This window comes from Aulonocara stuartgranti (genome assembly GCF_965226115.1).
Source record: "Aulonocara stuartgranti genome assembly, chromosome: 8".
Classification (NCBI taxonomy): domain Eukaryota; kingdom Metazoa; phylum Chordata; class Actinopteri; order Cichliformes; family Cichlidae; genus Aulonocara; species Aulonocara stuartgranti.
Window position 1 is genome coordinate 7,019,332 of NC_138959.1, and position 16,642 is coordinate 7,035,973.

The window sequence follows — 16,642 nt, forward strand, 5'->3', positions numbered from 1 at the left end:
TAATTCTGTGTGAAACCAGCTTCGGGCTGGCACTGGAACCATGTGACAGCTGAGCCAGGACACGATGTGTGGGAATGTTATTAGAAGTTATCCTAGCCATTTTGTGCTTTCATTTAAAAGGCCTTTAAAAGAGTATTCACACTTCTTTGGTAAGGTTTTGTTTTCTTTTACAACACTGAGTCACTGGGAATATATTTAATGGAAGGACCTTGGCATAGGTTATAAAACAGAAACTACCTTAAGGGCCTTTTTTAGTAAGTGCACTTTTTTGTGTGTATTTTAGTCATAATATCAAACGAGCTCAGCCTACTTAATTATTAGTACAAACCAGTTGGCACAGTGAAACTTGCAGCTGTTAATCGGTGTAAAATGAAGCCTTTACTGTGATTTTTGTTTTGAAAAACATGAAATGTCAGGGATGAATGCTTTTTATACACAATACAGTCAGTTTTATATAACTGCCTTCACAAAAATCAACATTTACTTAATCTGTTGTGCTGTTGCTGCATGGAGTGTAATTACATCAATGGCTCCATCTTTCAAATGTCACTTGGAGCACCAAGAAGATCCTAGCCTGATGTAAATCCAAGCCGTGATTAACAGGGAGATGAGGAATGAATGCGAACCGGGGACGGTACAGCACTCAGCCGATTTAATTCTTACAATTTAATTTGAGCGCCTGCACAGAGCAGAGACACCGACTGAGTTTTAAACGCTTCCATCTTAATGCAAATGTGCACTTCTGCCAATGTTGATTACCTGCCTTTAGCGGCTGTCTGCAGAATGACCTTCTGTCCTCATGTCACGACTCTATTTGCTCCTTTAAGCTGCCTGTCAAACATCGAAACATTCTTCCCGAAGCTCCGGTGTGTTTGTTTGAGCATGATTAAGGAGCCACGGGCATACAAATGGATTTATGCAAAACCAAAATTTCCTGTGCATTCTACAAGATAGATGATTGACACATCAGTGTCATATGTCAGGAACAAAGATGAAAGCCTATTATTTAGATTAGGTTTAGATGTTTCATTTCATTAATACATCTCCTATCACCCATGCTCAGTCATTTCAATGCATTTGTTGCAGTAGCAGCACTCCGAAATGGCCAGCAGGTGTAGCAGTGAGGTTTCTGAATGAAGAGACAGGATGAAGAAGAGAAGAGGAGGGAGGACTGGAAGCTGCAGGCAGTGGGATTAATTGAACTGTCTCATTTAACCACCATTAATCTGTCTCTCCAGGCAAATACCATATTTAACTCCGTCTTTGACCTTTTAGCATCATCTAGTGTCATTTGCAGCGGAAATGGTAAAGATTTAAGAATGCACGCTTATGTATTTAACCTTATTAGCTTGCCTAAGTCTTTACATCAGAGTAGTCCCATTACCCTTAGCATCACAATTAGGAAAATCCCACGAAGCTCATTCCTCCTCCATCATCGCTTCCTTTCTACCTGCTCTCTGCAAAGGTCTGGTCACACTGCTGCTCAGCCACTCAGTTTTCTGTTATTGTTCACAGGAGCGACCACAGAGAAGCGAGGTAGCATTAAGTAGCGCCTTCACAACCTTTTAAAATCAGAGCTCTGCTGCTGTCACTTTGATGTCTGCCGAGAAAAATGCTTTTTCATTTATCACTGACAAATACCTACTTCTGCACTGTCCACCTGTTAAGGAGATTACAAAGAAGGCATGCAAGTGAACTTTAAAAAACTGCAGCTCCAAGAGAATAAATAGGGTCTGTGATTTATTTCTGTCCTCGGCATTGCTAGGGGAATTTTCCACACCTGCCTACAGAGCTAACAGTATTTCTGTCATGGTCCTGGGTCATTTTGACCCAGTGTTCTTAGTTTTTCTGTAGTTTTGTATTTTGTTTCTTATGTCCATTGGATTGTTTGGTTTGGTATTTGGATTCCCTCTGTGTCCATGTTTTTATTGTGGTGTTTGCTCTGGTACCGTGTTCCCACCCTATGTGTTCTGTGTTCTCCTCATCCCCTCGTATTCATCCTTCTTCTCTGCCTCTCTCTCTGCCTCTCTCTCTCCGTGCTCATCTCTGTGTACTGTGTTGTGTTTAAGGTCCACATCTTGGTGTCAGTATCGTCAGTTTCGTGTCCTCCCTGCTCGGCCATGAGTAATTGTCTTCAGCTGTGTTCCCCGTGTGTTCCCACTCCCCTCGTTACCTTCTGTGTATTTATGTCAGAGTGTCCCTTTGTTCTGTGTTGCGTCGTCCCTCTAGGTTGTGTGCATTTTCCGTGTCTTCCCAGCGCCTCAGCTTTTAGTTGCTCCCAGTATAGTTTTATATGACTTCTTATGTTCCTGTTAATAAAGACCGGCCTTTGAGTTCATCCCCGTGTGTCTAGAGCCGTGCATTTGGGTCCTCTCTTGCCTTCACACAGCCGCCGCATGACAGAACGACGCAACCACGAAATGGACCCAGCAGGCTCCGCCCGTGAGGGAGATATTCTCCGTGTACAGAGTCTGGTGCAACGAATAACCCACGCCTCGGACTCACGGACAATTTCCGTCGGACTTAACGCCATAAAGGCAATAATCGAGGGAAACCCTTTCCTTCAGCAGCTCACCTGCTATGAAGGCTTTATCGACGAATTGAGCCGAGCTAAGGAGGCATTACAAGCCCGTGAGCTGGCAGACAATGTCCGTTCCCGGGATTCCACGCCCATCAGCCGCCGCAGCAGCAGCAAACTAAGCTCGCCGCGACGGTACCGCAGCAGCAGACGGGGCTCTCGGTGTCGCAACAGCAGCTGCTAAAACGAGAGGGTTTTTTGGCGCCGCTGCCGCAGAGCCCTTCTCCATCCCCTCTCAGCTCTGACCGTCGCTCTCCCGCTGCTCTCCTAGCAGCGATGTGGTCGGATGATGAAGAGGAGACCGTCACCCCCGCATCATCACCGGTTTTCCCCGTCACCTCCGTTCCCTCATTAAGGAGGAGACGCCGTCGCCGGTCCTCTCCTCAGTCGGATTCCGGGACTACTGGGCAGCCGGCTGGGGTGAGTGACAAAGACACTTTCTCTGTTCACTCTGAGGCTAGTTCTCACTACTCTGAATGCAGGAATGCAAACTCTGTGACTCTTGCCGTAGACGCTAAAGGCTCACGGTCTGTAAACGTTGAATCTGAACCCGAACTTCTTATGAACCATTGTACTGCCCGGAGGGTCAACTCAGAGACAGTTTCTCCTACGTTTGGACTCATATTCGAGAAAGATCATCCTTCGCTAGTGTTTCCTAGGTCTAAAAACTCGAAGTCAGCATTTCCTGAGTTAGAGACACCTGTCTCTGTGCCCTTTACCTGTGTGTCTGCTGAGGATGATTGTTTTGCAGTTAAGCTCACCCCTGGGGCTTTACTACCTGCCCCCTTAGATGGTAAAACAGTAAAATCCAAGACTGTAAATGTTCCTGTGATAGCTCGACCCCAGCTCGTTGCTTCTGAGCCATCACCCCCGGGGATTGTCCATTCTGACGTATGTACTAATTCAAATGTTCTTGAGTCAGGGGGCTCTACACCCACCACTGTTTACCCTAGGTTTACTGCTTCCGGCGATCCGGTGGTAAAAGACTTTGTTTCATCTGCCTCTCCGGTGCACAGACCTATGTTTACATCGGCTATTAACCCCTCCTCTGTCAGTATAAGTACGGTTAGCTCCGAAGAAAGAAGCTCTAAGACTGTTGGTGCATCAGCTGATCACATTTCTCTAGAGTCTGTACACACTGAAGGTGATGCATTAGTGCCTGTAAGCTACAGCTTTAGTACACTTAACGCTACGAAGTCAGAGCGCTGTTCCTCATCCGCTCACTCAGGGCAGGGAATCGATCTCTTGCAGACTGTTCTTTCTAGGCCCGCCTCCCAGGCCCCTTGTGTTCTAGGGATAACTGCGGCCCAGCACTCACCTGCACCTGTCTCAATTCCCCAGGTGAGGGGGGCTGGCGCCCAGCTGGTCCCTGTTCCGGTTTCCGGGTCAACTGAGGCTCTGCTGGTCCCTGCACCCGTATCGGCTCCTCGGGTGGGGACAGCAGCCGCCCAGTCCCTGCCGAAATCTGTGCCAACCGCTGAGGTGGGGCCCGCCAGGACCCAGCCAGTCTCTGCACCTGTACCTACTCCTCAGGTGGGAGCGACTGGTGTCCAGCAGGTGCCTGCACCTTTCAACTGCGTTGTAGGCCCAGGGGAACTGACACTGCCACCTGTCCTACATCCGCTCCCACACCCATCATTGCACTCAGCTGCACAGGATGCCCCTCAGTCAGTCATTCGACCCATAACCCTGCCATTAATACACTCTGTAGCTGAGCCGTTAGCCGCCCGACCCGCAGCCACTTCAGCCACTCCTCCACCCGTCACACCTCCACTACAACCATCACTGCAGTCTCTAGCGCAGTCTCCTGCAGCTCTGCTTTCCCCAGTGCAGTCTCCAGTGTCCCCAGTGCAGCCTCCTTTAGCACAGTCATCCACTCAATCACCAGCTCCACTTTCCCCTCAACTATCACTACCACCTCTAGCTCAGTCTCCTGTGCACTCGCCTCTGGTTCATTCTCCTGTGAAGTCATCAACTCCACTGCCTACTCCACTCTCACCACCTCCGTTACAACAGACATCAGTTCAGTCCCCTGTGCCAGTGCAGACGCCCTCAGTTCAGTCTCCCGTGCAGTTATCTACTTCACCACCATCAGTAGCTCAGCTCCCACTCTCATCCGCATCTCCAGTAGCTCAGCTCGCACCTGAACCATTGGCCCAGTCCCCGATAGCAATACGGTCTTCTGTTCGGCTTAACATTCAGCCAGGGGTCCCAAACCTCTCTGGCTCTACATCAGCTCCTGCTGGAAGCTCGGATGAGCTCATCCAGGACTCCGCGGCTCCCACGCCGCCATCTACCTCGTCCGCTGGGGGTTCCAGTGAGCCCGGCCAGCACCTCCTCGTCTCCGCTGAAGGGTCCGAGGGGCCCGTTCAGCCTCCTGTCTCCGCTGGAGGGTCCGAGGAGCCCGTTCAGCCACCTGTCTCCGCTGGAGGGCCCGAGGAGCCCGTTCAGCCACCTGTCTCCGCTGGAGGGCCCGAGGGGCCCGTTCAGCCACCTGTCTCCGCTGGAGGGCCCGAGGAGCCCGTTCAGCCACCTGTCTCCGCTGGAGGGCCCGAGGAGCCCATTCAGCCTTCTGCCACGTCAGCTGGAGGGCCCGAGGAGCCCGTTCAGCCTTCTGCCACGTCAGCTGGAGGGCCCGAGGAGCCTGTCCAGCCGCCACCTGCGACCGCCTCGTCAACGCCTGGTCCAGCTGCATCCGCCTGTGCTTCTGCTACGCCTGGTCCAGCTGCATCCGCCTGTGCTTCTGTTACGCCTGGGCCAGCCTCTGCTTGTGCTTCTGCTACGCCTGGGCCAGCCTCTGCCTGTGCTTCTGCTACGCCTGGGCCAGCCTCTGCCTGTGCTTCTGCTACGCCTGGTCCGATCTCAGCCTCTGCAGCTCCGCCTGGTCCAGCCTCAGCCTCTGCAGCTCCGCCTGGTCCGGCCTCAGCCTCTGCAGCTCCGCCTGGTCCGGCCTCCGAGTCTTCGTCCTCGTCTGGTCCGGCCTCCGAGTCTTCGTCCTCGTCTGGTCCGGCCTCCGAGTCTTCGTCCTCGTCTGGTCCGGCCTCAGCCTGTGCTTCGCCTGGTCCGGCCCCCGCATCGCCACCGTCTGGTCCTGCCTCGTCTGGTCCTGCCTCGTCTGGTCCTGTGCCCACCAGGCCATGGCCAGCACGCCTGAGACTGGAGGGCCGCCGCTGCCTTCCGCGCGGTCGGCCCCCTGAACTGCTCCGTCGTCTCCTTCGCCGCCGCCGCTGCCTTCCGCGCGGTCGGCCTCCTGAACTGCTCCGTTGTCTCCTTCGCCGCCGCCGTTGCCTTGCGCACGGCCGGCCTCCTGAACTGTTTCCACGTCGCCGCCGTTGCCTTGCGCACGGCCGGCCTCCTGAACTGTTTCCGCATCGCCGCCGTTGCCTTCCGCATGGTCGGCCCCCTGAACTGGTTCCATGTCTCCGCCGTTGCCTTCCGCATGGTCGGCCCCCTGAACTTTCTTTGACCTTTGGTCTTGTGCTCCTGTGTTTTCTATTGTTCGTTTTTGTTTTTTGTTCCGAGCCCTCCGTCCTAGGCCCCCGCCGCCCGCCCTGGGTCGTTTTCTGTTTGGGTTTTGTTTTCCTGTGTTTGGGCTGTCTGGAGCCAGCCCTTGAGGGGGGGGTACTGTCATGGTCCTGGGTCATTTTGACCCAGTGTTCTTAGTTTTTCTGTAGTTTTGTATTTTGTTTCTTATGTCCATTGGATTGTTTGGTTTGGTATTTGGATTCCCTCTGTGTCCATGTTTTTATTGTGGTGTTTGCTCTGGTACCGTGTTCCCACCCTATGTGTTCTGTGTTCTCCTCATCCCCTCGTATTCATCCTTCTTCTCTGCCTCTCTCTCTGCCTCTCTCTCTCCGTGCTCATCTCTGTGTACTGTGTTGTGTTTAAGGTCCACATCTTGGTGTCAGTATCGTCAGTTTCGTGTCCTCCCTGCTCGGCCATGAGTAATTGTCTTCAGCTGTGTTCCCCGTGTGTTCCCACTCCCCTCGTTACCTTCTGTGTATTTATGTCAGAGTGTCCCTTTGTTCTGTGTTGCGTCGTCCCTCTAGGTTGTGTGCATTTTCCGTGTCTTCCCAGCGCCTCAGCTTTTAGTTGCTCCCAGTATAGTTTTATATGACTTCTTATGTTCCTGTTAATAAAGACCGGCCTTTGAGTTCATCCCCGTGTGTCTAGAGCCGTGCATTTGGGTCCTCTCTTGCCTTCACACAGCCGCCGCATGACAATTTCATCCCATTATTTGATCTTGCCCAAACACCTTCTAAAACAAACGGGAAAATAAAAAGCATTGGATTATGTTCTCCTTCATGTGGCTCTCTTTGACTCTGATAAAGGTTGACAAGCTATTTCAGTCGCTTCCTTTTGAATGGATTTGAACAAGAGACCAAAAGAGGCTTTAGCTGGTTTCAAATGAGCATAGGTTTGGTAACGAAACTGTGTGACAGTTGGCCTGCGTGAGGACTTCTGTTTCCCCGGCGGGACATGACACAACCAAAGCACATGATAACTCACATGGCTATATGTGGGCTGTGTAAATGGTAAAATGGACTGCACATGACTACTCAAAGCACTTCACGCTACAAGCCACATTCACACATTCACACAGTGATCCATATTCTAAACATTCAGGGCTTTTTCTGTTGCATACTTGCATGCTGATGGATGGATCGGGGGCAGAGGGGTGGACTTGCTGGGACCCACAGCTTGAGAAGAGAGTGTCTCTAATATGCAAATATCTCCATTCAAATGAGCTGAAATTGGAGCCAAATATTGTTGCTCCACTTGTATAATGGGTTGAAGCCACAAGCCAGAGTACAGTCATGTAATTTGCTAGTGGAGAGTAGATCACTGAGTATCTGTAAGTCTTAAAGCCTTCAAAAAGCACTCAGTTTAGTTCTCTTATAAAAAGCTTTAAGGGTCTTTTAAAAGTTTTATATTTCATTCACAAAGGAGGCTCTTCAACTTTTTTTTTCTTTTTAATCCAGTTTCAACTGGAACCTTGTAACTATTTTGCAACAGTAGCTGGGAAGCTTAATGACTTATCGTGGGCACCAAGTTCACCTGTACAGTTGTCACAAAGGGGGGAATGACCAGGCTTTTTTTTAGCAGAGAGGGTTTTAACATAAGCATCTATGGGGATTGACTCGCTATTGGAGGCAGCCTCAGCTTATTCATTGGTGCTGAAGATTGCCACTTGACGATTACACTAAATTTGTCATTTTGTGAAGTATCCGGTAGTTTAAATGGTTTTACTTTTAGATCATTGTTCACTTGTAAGAGTAAATGGCTTTCAACTTAATACACTTCTGACGCTGTTAGATGAGAAGCTTTCAGACTTCACATTGTCCACAACAGGCTTCATAACCGTCTCATCCGTGACTGATCAAAGCTTGTGTGGTGCATTTTGATACAGATATCACCACCTTCCCCTAAAGCATTGAGTGCGAGGGCATTAATCTAGATTAATAAATAATCTATCGCTGGGCAGGAGTGAAACTTTGTTACCAGCAACCTTAAGTGGTTTCTGCATTGCCTTGTGGAACTCTCACCTTGTGTGCCGGGCTCTGACACTTCCCCTTATTGATATCAGTGTGATTTATGAATCTCTGCTCCCCTGGCCATCCTCAAACTGGAGATGGGAGGATGATTTATCCCTGTCTGGTGCTGCAGGGCGTCTACTGTTGGCGAGATAAGGGAGGAGGCTCTGACTAAACGAGCTTTCAGCCTGAGTAGCTTCATTCCTTTTTGTGTGTGTGAATGTTTTCTCTCCTGTTTTAATGAACAAGTCCATCTGCTGGGTGCCACCATCTTCACCTTACTTCTTCTCCGTGGACCTTGAGAGCAAAAGATAAAGCGGAAGAACCCAGTCGATTGTGGGTGACTCGGCTTCGATTGTACAGCTTTCATAGGATAAATATTCTGAATGCATGCTTTCTCTGAAGCCTGTCTTTGTTTGATTAAGGTCTGACATTTGTGTTTCCCAGTCAGAACTCCGGATTGTACTATAATTGCTTGAAGCTGAGGTCCTCGGAGAGGTCGCCCTTTGTCATTCTCATACTGTTTTCTTCACTGTGCTTTGTCCACTAAAATATTTTCTCCTCTTGGCAGAGCAAAATTGAGTCGTATTTCTTTCACGGATGACTCCTAATTACCTATATTTAGGACAAGTCTTATTATACGTTTAAGAAGAAAATTGGATTTTACCCTAAAATTTTCTGCTCGTTCACATATCTGAAAGATTTAGTCCGATTGGGTAGCACCAAAAGCCTGTGCTTTTTTTTTTTAAACGACACAATTTCGATCCATTTCAGTTGAAATCCTCCCTCTGCTCTGTCTGATGTAACGTCTGTGTTACAGGTAATCACAGTAAGAGCTCTCCCCCAGGAAACAAGTGTCCTCACTAATTCTACGATTGTGTCTGTGTTGCTTCCTCTTCAATGAGTTTTAATTTGAAGGCCACGGTAACAAGAGATAAATCCTATTGGGCGCCCTGCAATGCTGGCCTTTGCCATCACCGGCCCCATTAAAGGATACTTTATTGATTGTAAATAGGCTTAGTAATTAATGGAGAGTCACGGCGGTTCTCAGGCTCAGAGGAACGTCTGCACCTGCTGCTAGTAGGATTTCTTTTATGTTTAAAAAATTTAGATGGCATTGGTGATTAAAAATGTAATCCATTCCACAGGAAAGTTGCTTTATGAGGGGCCCAAGTTAATCCTCTAATAATAATAACTCTGGTTTCTCAAGATTATGCCATGACTAAGTAATTCCTCAAGCTAGGCTGTTTTGAAGGGAGGAAGGTTCAGGGCTGAAGCAATCAGCTTCATGGGCTCATCCGGTTAGAATAAGAAAAGCAGCCATCTAATGCAGAATTAGTTTCAGGGTACTCCTTTTATTCTCAAATAAATAAGGCAAAAAAGGAAGGAAACAAAGACACACATGGACTGCCAATGCTCAGCTGCCGCCCCGTGTGGAAGTGCGGAAAAAGTGAGCCAAAGTGAATGCAGTCCTTATATACTGTGTGACATATAATGTGTGACAGGTGAGTGCAATCAAGGACAAGCACCACACCCAATCAAAGGTGAGAGAACTAAACAAGGTGCATCTGGTGAAGTGAGTGGGTGTGCTGGGATGTGCTAAAAGGTGGGTCTCTACAACAGCCGCCCCCATATTTCTAGTGAGAAATATGTTGATATGATCAGGATCAGTCTTCGTCAGGAAGCGGGGGCAGGGGGATCAGACAGGAGACAGGGCGGATATAGGTTTTATCCTGTACCAGGACCTCCACAGTTCTGATGTGGTCATCTGGGCTTTTCAGCAAGCGCGTCACTCTTCCTACAGGCCAAAGGGCTCGTGGAAGGTGTGAATCCATAATCATGACGACAGAGTTCAATGTGAGATCTGGTTTTTCCTTCTGCCATTTGGGTCTTCTTTGGAGGGATGGTAGATAGTCTCTTATGAAGTGTCGCCAGAAGTGATCTGCCAATATTTGTGCATGTCGCCATCGTCGTCGGCCTAGGAGGTCAGAATCAGAATAGGATACTAGGGGGAGTGATGAATCATGTCGGCCCATAAGGAGAAGGTTTGGGGTTACGGGGTCAATGTCCGCAATGTCTGAGGATACATAGCCTAGGGGTTTTGAGTTCAGAATGCCTTCAATCTCAATTAGGACTGTTCTTAAGACCTCTTCAGTGACCATTTGTGCACCAATGGTTCTCTTCAGAGCATTCTTCACAGAACGTATCTCCCTCTCCCAGGCTCCACCGAAATGGGGTGCATGCGGGGGATTGAATTTGAAATGGATTCTTTTAGTCATCAGGACCGGCTGTAGAGTCGGAGCAAGGTTGTTAAAGGCTGCCCGTAGTTCCTTATCTCCTCCTTTGAAGTTAGTTCCTTGATCACATATAATTTCCAGGGGTGTTCCTCGTCGAGAAATGAATCGTTGGAGGGCCATGAGGAAGGAGTCTGTATCCATGCTGTTTAGGAGGTCAAGATGTATACACCGAGTGGTGAGACATTTGAATATTATTCCCCACCTTTTCTCCGATCTGCGGCCGGTCTTGACCTTGTATGGTCCAAAGCAGTCTATTCCTGTGGAGTAGAAAGGTGGTTTGAACCTAAGACGAGCAGCAGGCAAGTCTGACATTTTTGGAATGATGGGCTGTGCTCTCCATTTCTGACATGCGACACAGCTATACTGATGCCTGCGTACGGCTTCCCTTCCTCTGAGAATCCAGAATTTCCGACGTAGTTCAGCAAAAAGTCTTTCTGAACCAGCATGATGCAGTTTGTCATCATAATTTTGTATGATCAGTTTGGTCACTGGATGAGCAGGATCAAGTACTATTGGGTGAATGACATTCAATTCCAAGTCTGGGCTTTGCCGTAGTCGGCCTCCTACTTGGATAAGTCCAGAATTCCTGCACAACACTGGTGACAAACACAATAGACGGCTGTCAGATGAGAGGGGTTTGTCTGACTGTAAACGGGCTAAATCTTCACCGAAACTGTCCAGTTGTGCCTGACGAAGGATTTCTTGTTCTGCTGTTTGATAATCAGCTGCAGAAGGAATGTTACCCTTTTGGTTGGAGAGTGAATGAGCCGTGAAATCCAATAGCTCTTGATACGTTCTGAAGCTGGGTGTGTATGTATGGGAGGGTATACTGACAATACCAAAGAAGTAGGCTTTCTTTAACTCAGTCTGATCATCATCAGGATGGAGATCTGTAACTGTGGGCCAGTTATTTGGAGGTTCATGCAGAAACGAGGGACCCTCAGTCCACCTGTTTGGGCTAAGGAACTCTTTCAGGGATTTACCTCTCGTAACATCATCAGCAGGATTTGTGGCTGAATTGATGTATCTCCAGTCTTGACTGTTTGTGAGGTTTTGAATTTCTGAGACTCTGGCTCCTACGAATACCTTGAAACGGCAGGAATCTGACTGAAGCCAGTGAAGTACAGTTGTCGAGTCAGACCAAAGGGTGGTAGTCCTGACTGGTAAGGTGAGTTCTGTTTGTATGAGCTCACAGAGGCGTGCGCCTAGTAGGGCTGCGCATAGCTCCAGTCTGGGTATTGTTAAATGCCGTTTAGGAGCAACACGTGAGCGAGCTAACAAGAAACTCAGTTCTACATGGCCTTCAAGATCATCTGATCTCAAATATGCGACAGCACCATATGCTCGCTCTGAAGCGTCACAGAAGATATGAATGTCTCGAACTGTGGTAGAAACATCCATTTCCTTAGAAGTATAGCAACGTGGGATGGCAATTTGTGGGAGATAACAAAGTTCTTCTTCCCAGGACTTCCATGCCTCTAAGAGGTCGTGTGGAAGGGAAGGGTCGTCCCAATCTCTCTCTTTTCTCCATAGCTCTTGCACCAAGGTTTTGGCGCGTGTTGTGAATGGGAGTAAGTAGCCTAATGGGTCATACAGACGAGCAAGTACTGCATAGATACGACGCATTGTGGTGGGGTGTGAGGCTAGAGTTCTGTATTTATAGGCAAACAAATCAGTCTCACAATTCCACAATAATCCTAATGTGCGTTCATGTGGGCCAGATGGCTTGTCTTCAGTCAGGCAAAGTTCATGACTTGCCGTTCTTACCTCAGATGGTAGATGGCTAATCACAACAGGATTATTGCTGGCCCACTGGCGAAGGTCGAAGCCTCCTTCTGATAGATGGTTTCTTAATTTGTCTAGGAGTGTTCGAGCTAACTCTGCTGATGGAAAACTCTGCAAGCAGTTATCAACATAGAAACACTGCATTACTGAAGACTGCACATCTTTGTCAGATTGATATTCCTTCACATGTTTCTGCAGTGCATAGATTGCACAACAAGGGCTGCAGGTCGTACCAAAGGGGAGTACCTGCCACTCATACACTGAAGGGGGAGCTGCTTTGTTCATGTCACGCCACAGGAATCGGAGGAGTGGTTTATCAGGAGGCAGAAGATGGACTTGGTGAAACATGCCTTTGATGTCGCCACTTATTGCTACTGAATGTTGCCTAAAACGCAACAAAACACCAAGAAGTGTTGGGCCTAGGATTGGTCCTGGCAATAGGTACTTATTGAGACACTGACCTTGAAATGTGAAAGAGCAGTCAAAGACTATGCAATCTTTATTGTTGTGACTTGTCATATGATGAGGGATATACCAGGTTTCTTTGCTATTGTGCATCTCCTCTGGGCTAAGTTTGACTATATAGCCTGCTTGCTCCAATTTCAAAATCTGATCCTTGTAAGACATGGCTTTGCCAGGATCTTTAGCTAACCGAGCCTCAGTGTTGCGGAGTCTAGACATGACTACATTTGGAGGGACATTCAAAGGAGGAAAGTTTGCCATCCGAAGAAGAGGAGTGGCGTAGCGATTAACACCATTGATCTCAACCCTTTTTGTGGCCTGTTCAAGGAGTTCCAGTGCCAGTTGATCTTGCTTTGATCGGATCACAGATTTCTCACTGTATTCAGGTAAAGTGTCTAGTTGCCATAGCTTCTCAACATGATAACGCAGTACATCTGCAGATGAACTGAGAGATGTGAACAAACACTGCACGTGCTCTGTACTGCTCTGGGGATGAAAATCTGTGATCGGGCCTTGAAGTGTCCATCCTAATTGGGTTTTAACTCCTGCAGGAGACCCATATGGTCCCTGTCTCAATGGAGCAGTAGGCGTGATGAGGTGAGTATGATCTGAGCCTATGAGCAGGAGTGGCGCTGCTTTATTAATAATGGGTAATGGGATACCTTGAAGATGCTTGTATCTCCGTTGGAGAGATGATACAGGGTAGGTGTGGTCTGAAAGTGCTAGGTGATTTGCAGTGAAGGCATTAGTAATTGTGTAGGTTTTCTCTGGGTGTGCGATGGGTGAGATTTTGAAACTTACGGAAGAACCATGAATAGTTTCAACTTCTTGACGGACCGTTCTAAGTGATAATCTCTCTGCTTCCCCAGTTAGGTTGAGATGCTGTGCAGCTGATGTCAGAAGAATGGTACGCTGGGAGCCATCGTCAAGTACTGCATATGTTTCAAGGGTTCTTTTGCCATTTCGCAGGAGCACTTTCACGACCTTTAAAAGGACACTAGGACAATCACTAGGTCTATCAAAGTATAGCGTCCTCACTACAGGATGAGTGTCAGTTTTAGATCTCTTATTTACATCGCATAGGATCTGGAGATGTAGTCCCATACAGGTGGCACATGCTTTCTTCAGGTCACACTTTGCGGCCTGATGATTCCTAGCACAACGCCAACACCGTTTGTTTACTTTTATCCAGTTTGTTTTCTCATCCTTTGTCTTCTGAATAAACCCAGGACACTTACTAATGTGATGTTCTGGTGAGCAGCAATATGCACATGTAGCCTTAGTTGTCATGATCGGCTGTGTTGCATGTACAGAATCATCAGATGTATTTGCTTCATGTAATATTGTTGTAAGTGGAGAAGCATACTTACGGGCAGGTCGTGTCTGGTTGAAGGATGGAACAGGACTGGCCTTCTTTGGTTGACACCTGCATTCCATTTGCAACCAGGATGAGAACAAAGGCAAGGTATACGTCATTTCTCCCTGTTCCCTGTAAACATGCCGTTTGAAGCGACTGAAATGCTCTGCAGGCAACTTCACTAACAAGCGATCGACATGGGAGCCACAGTCTAGTTCTGCACGTCCTTGTTCTCCCATAGTGCTAAGCAACCCAACTAAAGCCTGTACTCGAAGAGCAAAATTATCAAGGCTCTGACCATCACCTGCTCTGATAGGAGGCAGTTCCAGTATATTCTTTAGCTCTTTCAATGCCAGCTGTCTTGGTTGCCCATAACGCTCATCAAGGGCTTTGATGGCTTGAGTGTATGGGTCAGGAGCGTAGGAAAAGGCAAGAGCTAATCGTTTAGCTTGGTCTACTTTGAGGTGATCAAGAAGGACGTGATATTTGAAGTGCTCTGTCTCATGAGGATCAAGAAGGTTTGTAAGGGCCATCCGTAACATCCTGTATTGCATTTCGTCTTCTCTACTAAGGTCTGGAAATGAAGGACCTTCAAGCTTATATACATGTGTTCTCGTGCTAGAGGAGTGACCCGAGCTAGCAGTACCAGATATCAAAGGTTTCTGTTCATATGAGGTATTGGATGTAGCTGGTTGCTGCTCTAGAGGAGGGCAATGCTTGTGGTCAGATATGCGAATGAGAGGTTGAACAGGGTCTTCAGCTAAAGGAACAGCAGGTTGAACACATGAGATCTGGTCGGGATCCTGCCGTGATAAGGCCAGGAAATCAAAGGGAGTCTCATCTTCTGTAGCAAGGACTGGTCTAGGCAAACCAGTTGAAGGGATAGCAGCATCTAGTATTGTTGAATTAGGTAAAGGAGGGCTGGCAGCTGTAACTAAGCCAGACTGACGGCTAATCTGCGGGGGCTGGAAGGGTGATTGACAGGTTACTGTATCAATCACTGGGAGCTGCTCATGTTGTTGATGTGTTTGAGGACTGGCTCGTAAACTGCATACAGAAGCTTTGATTCCATCAGATGAGACTGTGCGAATGGAAGATCTGGAGCTACGAGAATGGGAAGGAGATGATTGAATCATAAATTGCCTAATCTCCCTCATTGTTGTCAGGAGTTCCCTCATGACCTCATCTTGGTTGGTGGGTAAAGGAGCAGGGGATGTTTCTGGTTGTCTTTCTGACTCTCCGATAGGATCCTGCGGCCCATGTGTGTCTTTGTCACTATGCTGGCATTCGGTTTGGCTCTCTGTCTCACATGTAGCTCTTCTAGCTCCAGGGTACTGAACTTCATACTGTTGCAGGTAGGCAGGAAGTCTACTATCACGACTGGATCTTCTCAAACCTTCAGTCAAACCTTCAGTCAATGGCTGCTTTGAATCCATGACGCTAACACTGCTCCGGCTCGGAGGACCATGTTTTGAAGGGAGGAAGGTTCAGGGCTGAAGCAATCAGCTTCATGGGCTCATCCGGTTAGAATAAGAAAAGCAGCCATCTAATGCAGAATTAGTTTCAGGGTACTCCTTTTATTCTCAAATAAATAAGGCAAAAAAGGAAGGAAACAAAGACACACATGGACTGCCAATGCTCAGCTGCCGCCCCGTGTGGAAGTGCGGAAAAAGTGAGCCAAAGTGAATGCAGTCCTTATATACTGTGTGACATATAATGTGTGACAGGTGAGTGCAATCAAGGACAAGCACCACACCCAATCAAAGGTGAGAGAACTAAACAAGGTGCATCTGGTGAAGTGAGTGGGTGTGCTGGGATGTGCTAAAAGGTGGGTCTCTACAACATAGGCTTATAGATAAACCTACATATTTAAATAATTAGGCCCACTTTACCTGCCTGGCTCAAAAGGCACATTAGAGACCTGCTCTGTAGAGGCCCAATCCAGCCTTTGATATTCATGCTTCCAAATGGACTCCTCCGTGCCTGTATTTTATATTTAATCAGAACAAACAAGTGTGCTGCTCGTGGTGACCGGAGCAGATGAAAGTGGCTCATTGTGCAGGCACAGTGAATGTGCCTTTAAGTGGTTGTTAACGCACAGGAGGAGCATTACGCCTGAGCTGTGGAGGATCCTGAGATGGGCTGCATCCGCTTACGCACATTATCTGTGAAAGCATGCTGCTTCTTGGCTTCCCTTCACAAAGGCCGGTACACAGGGTCAGAGAGAGTGGGAATGAGAGATGTGTATGCTTACACCCTCAGATGAAACGTTGCTTCAGCTGTGTATATGGGTACATTTTTGTCCGTGTGCGCTCGTCTCTGTTTGGCAACCCGCGTGTGCGTGTGTGTGTGCGTGTGTGTGTGCATGCTCGGTTGCCTACTCAGTATGCTGTCTTCTAAGATTCCAAACATTGATTGCCTCCTCTAGACAGCAATATCTCTCCCTATTTTCTCCTTTGGCAGTTTGTAGAGTGCTATAGTTTTGCCTGGTTACCTCCCAGTTATACATATGGAAACATATTTCAAGGCTAGACTGTAAAGCCCTCTGTATTTCATCCCTGCTGCATTGTGAGCAGCTGACATAAAGCTCCAGTATACTTACTGAGTCATGGCTTTTTGAGATTCTGAT

General features: G+C 48.0%; 2 protein-coding genes across 6 annotated transcripts in view; both read left to right on the forward strand.

Moving 5' to 3' along the window:
* Positions 1-16,642, forward strand: part of tanc2b (tetratricopeptide repeat, ankyrin repeat and coiled-coil containing 2b) — a 184,689-nt gene that overhangs the window by 29,796 nt on the left and 138,251 nt on the right. The window lies entirely within an intron of this gene.
* Positions 1,802-4,725, forward strand: LOC309713067 (uncharacterized protein; the record flags this gene model as incomplete). The annotated part of the gene is made up of 3 exons (XM_082544404.1): positions 1,802-3,469; positions 3,920-4,545; positions 4,635-4,725. Exons 1-3 carry the CDS (start codon positions 2,855-2,857, stop codon positions 4,723-4,725), a joined length of 1,332 nt encoding a protein of 443 aa, XP_082400530.1. The 5' UTR covers positions 1,802-2,854.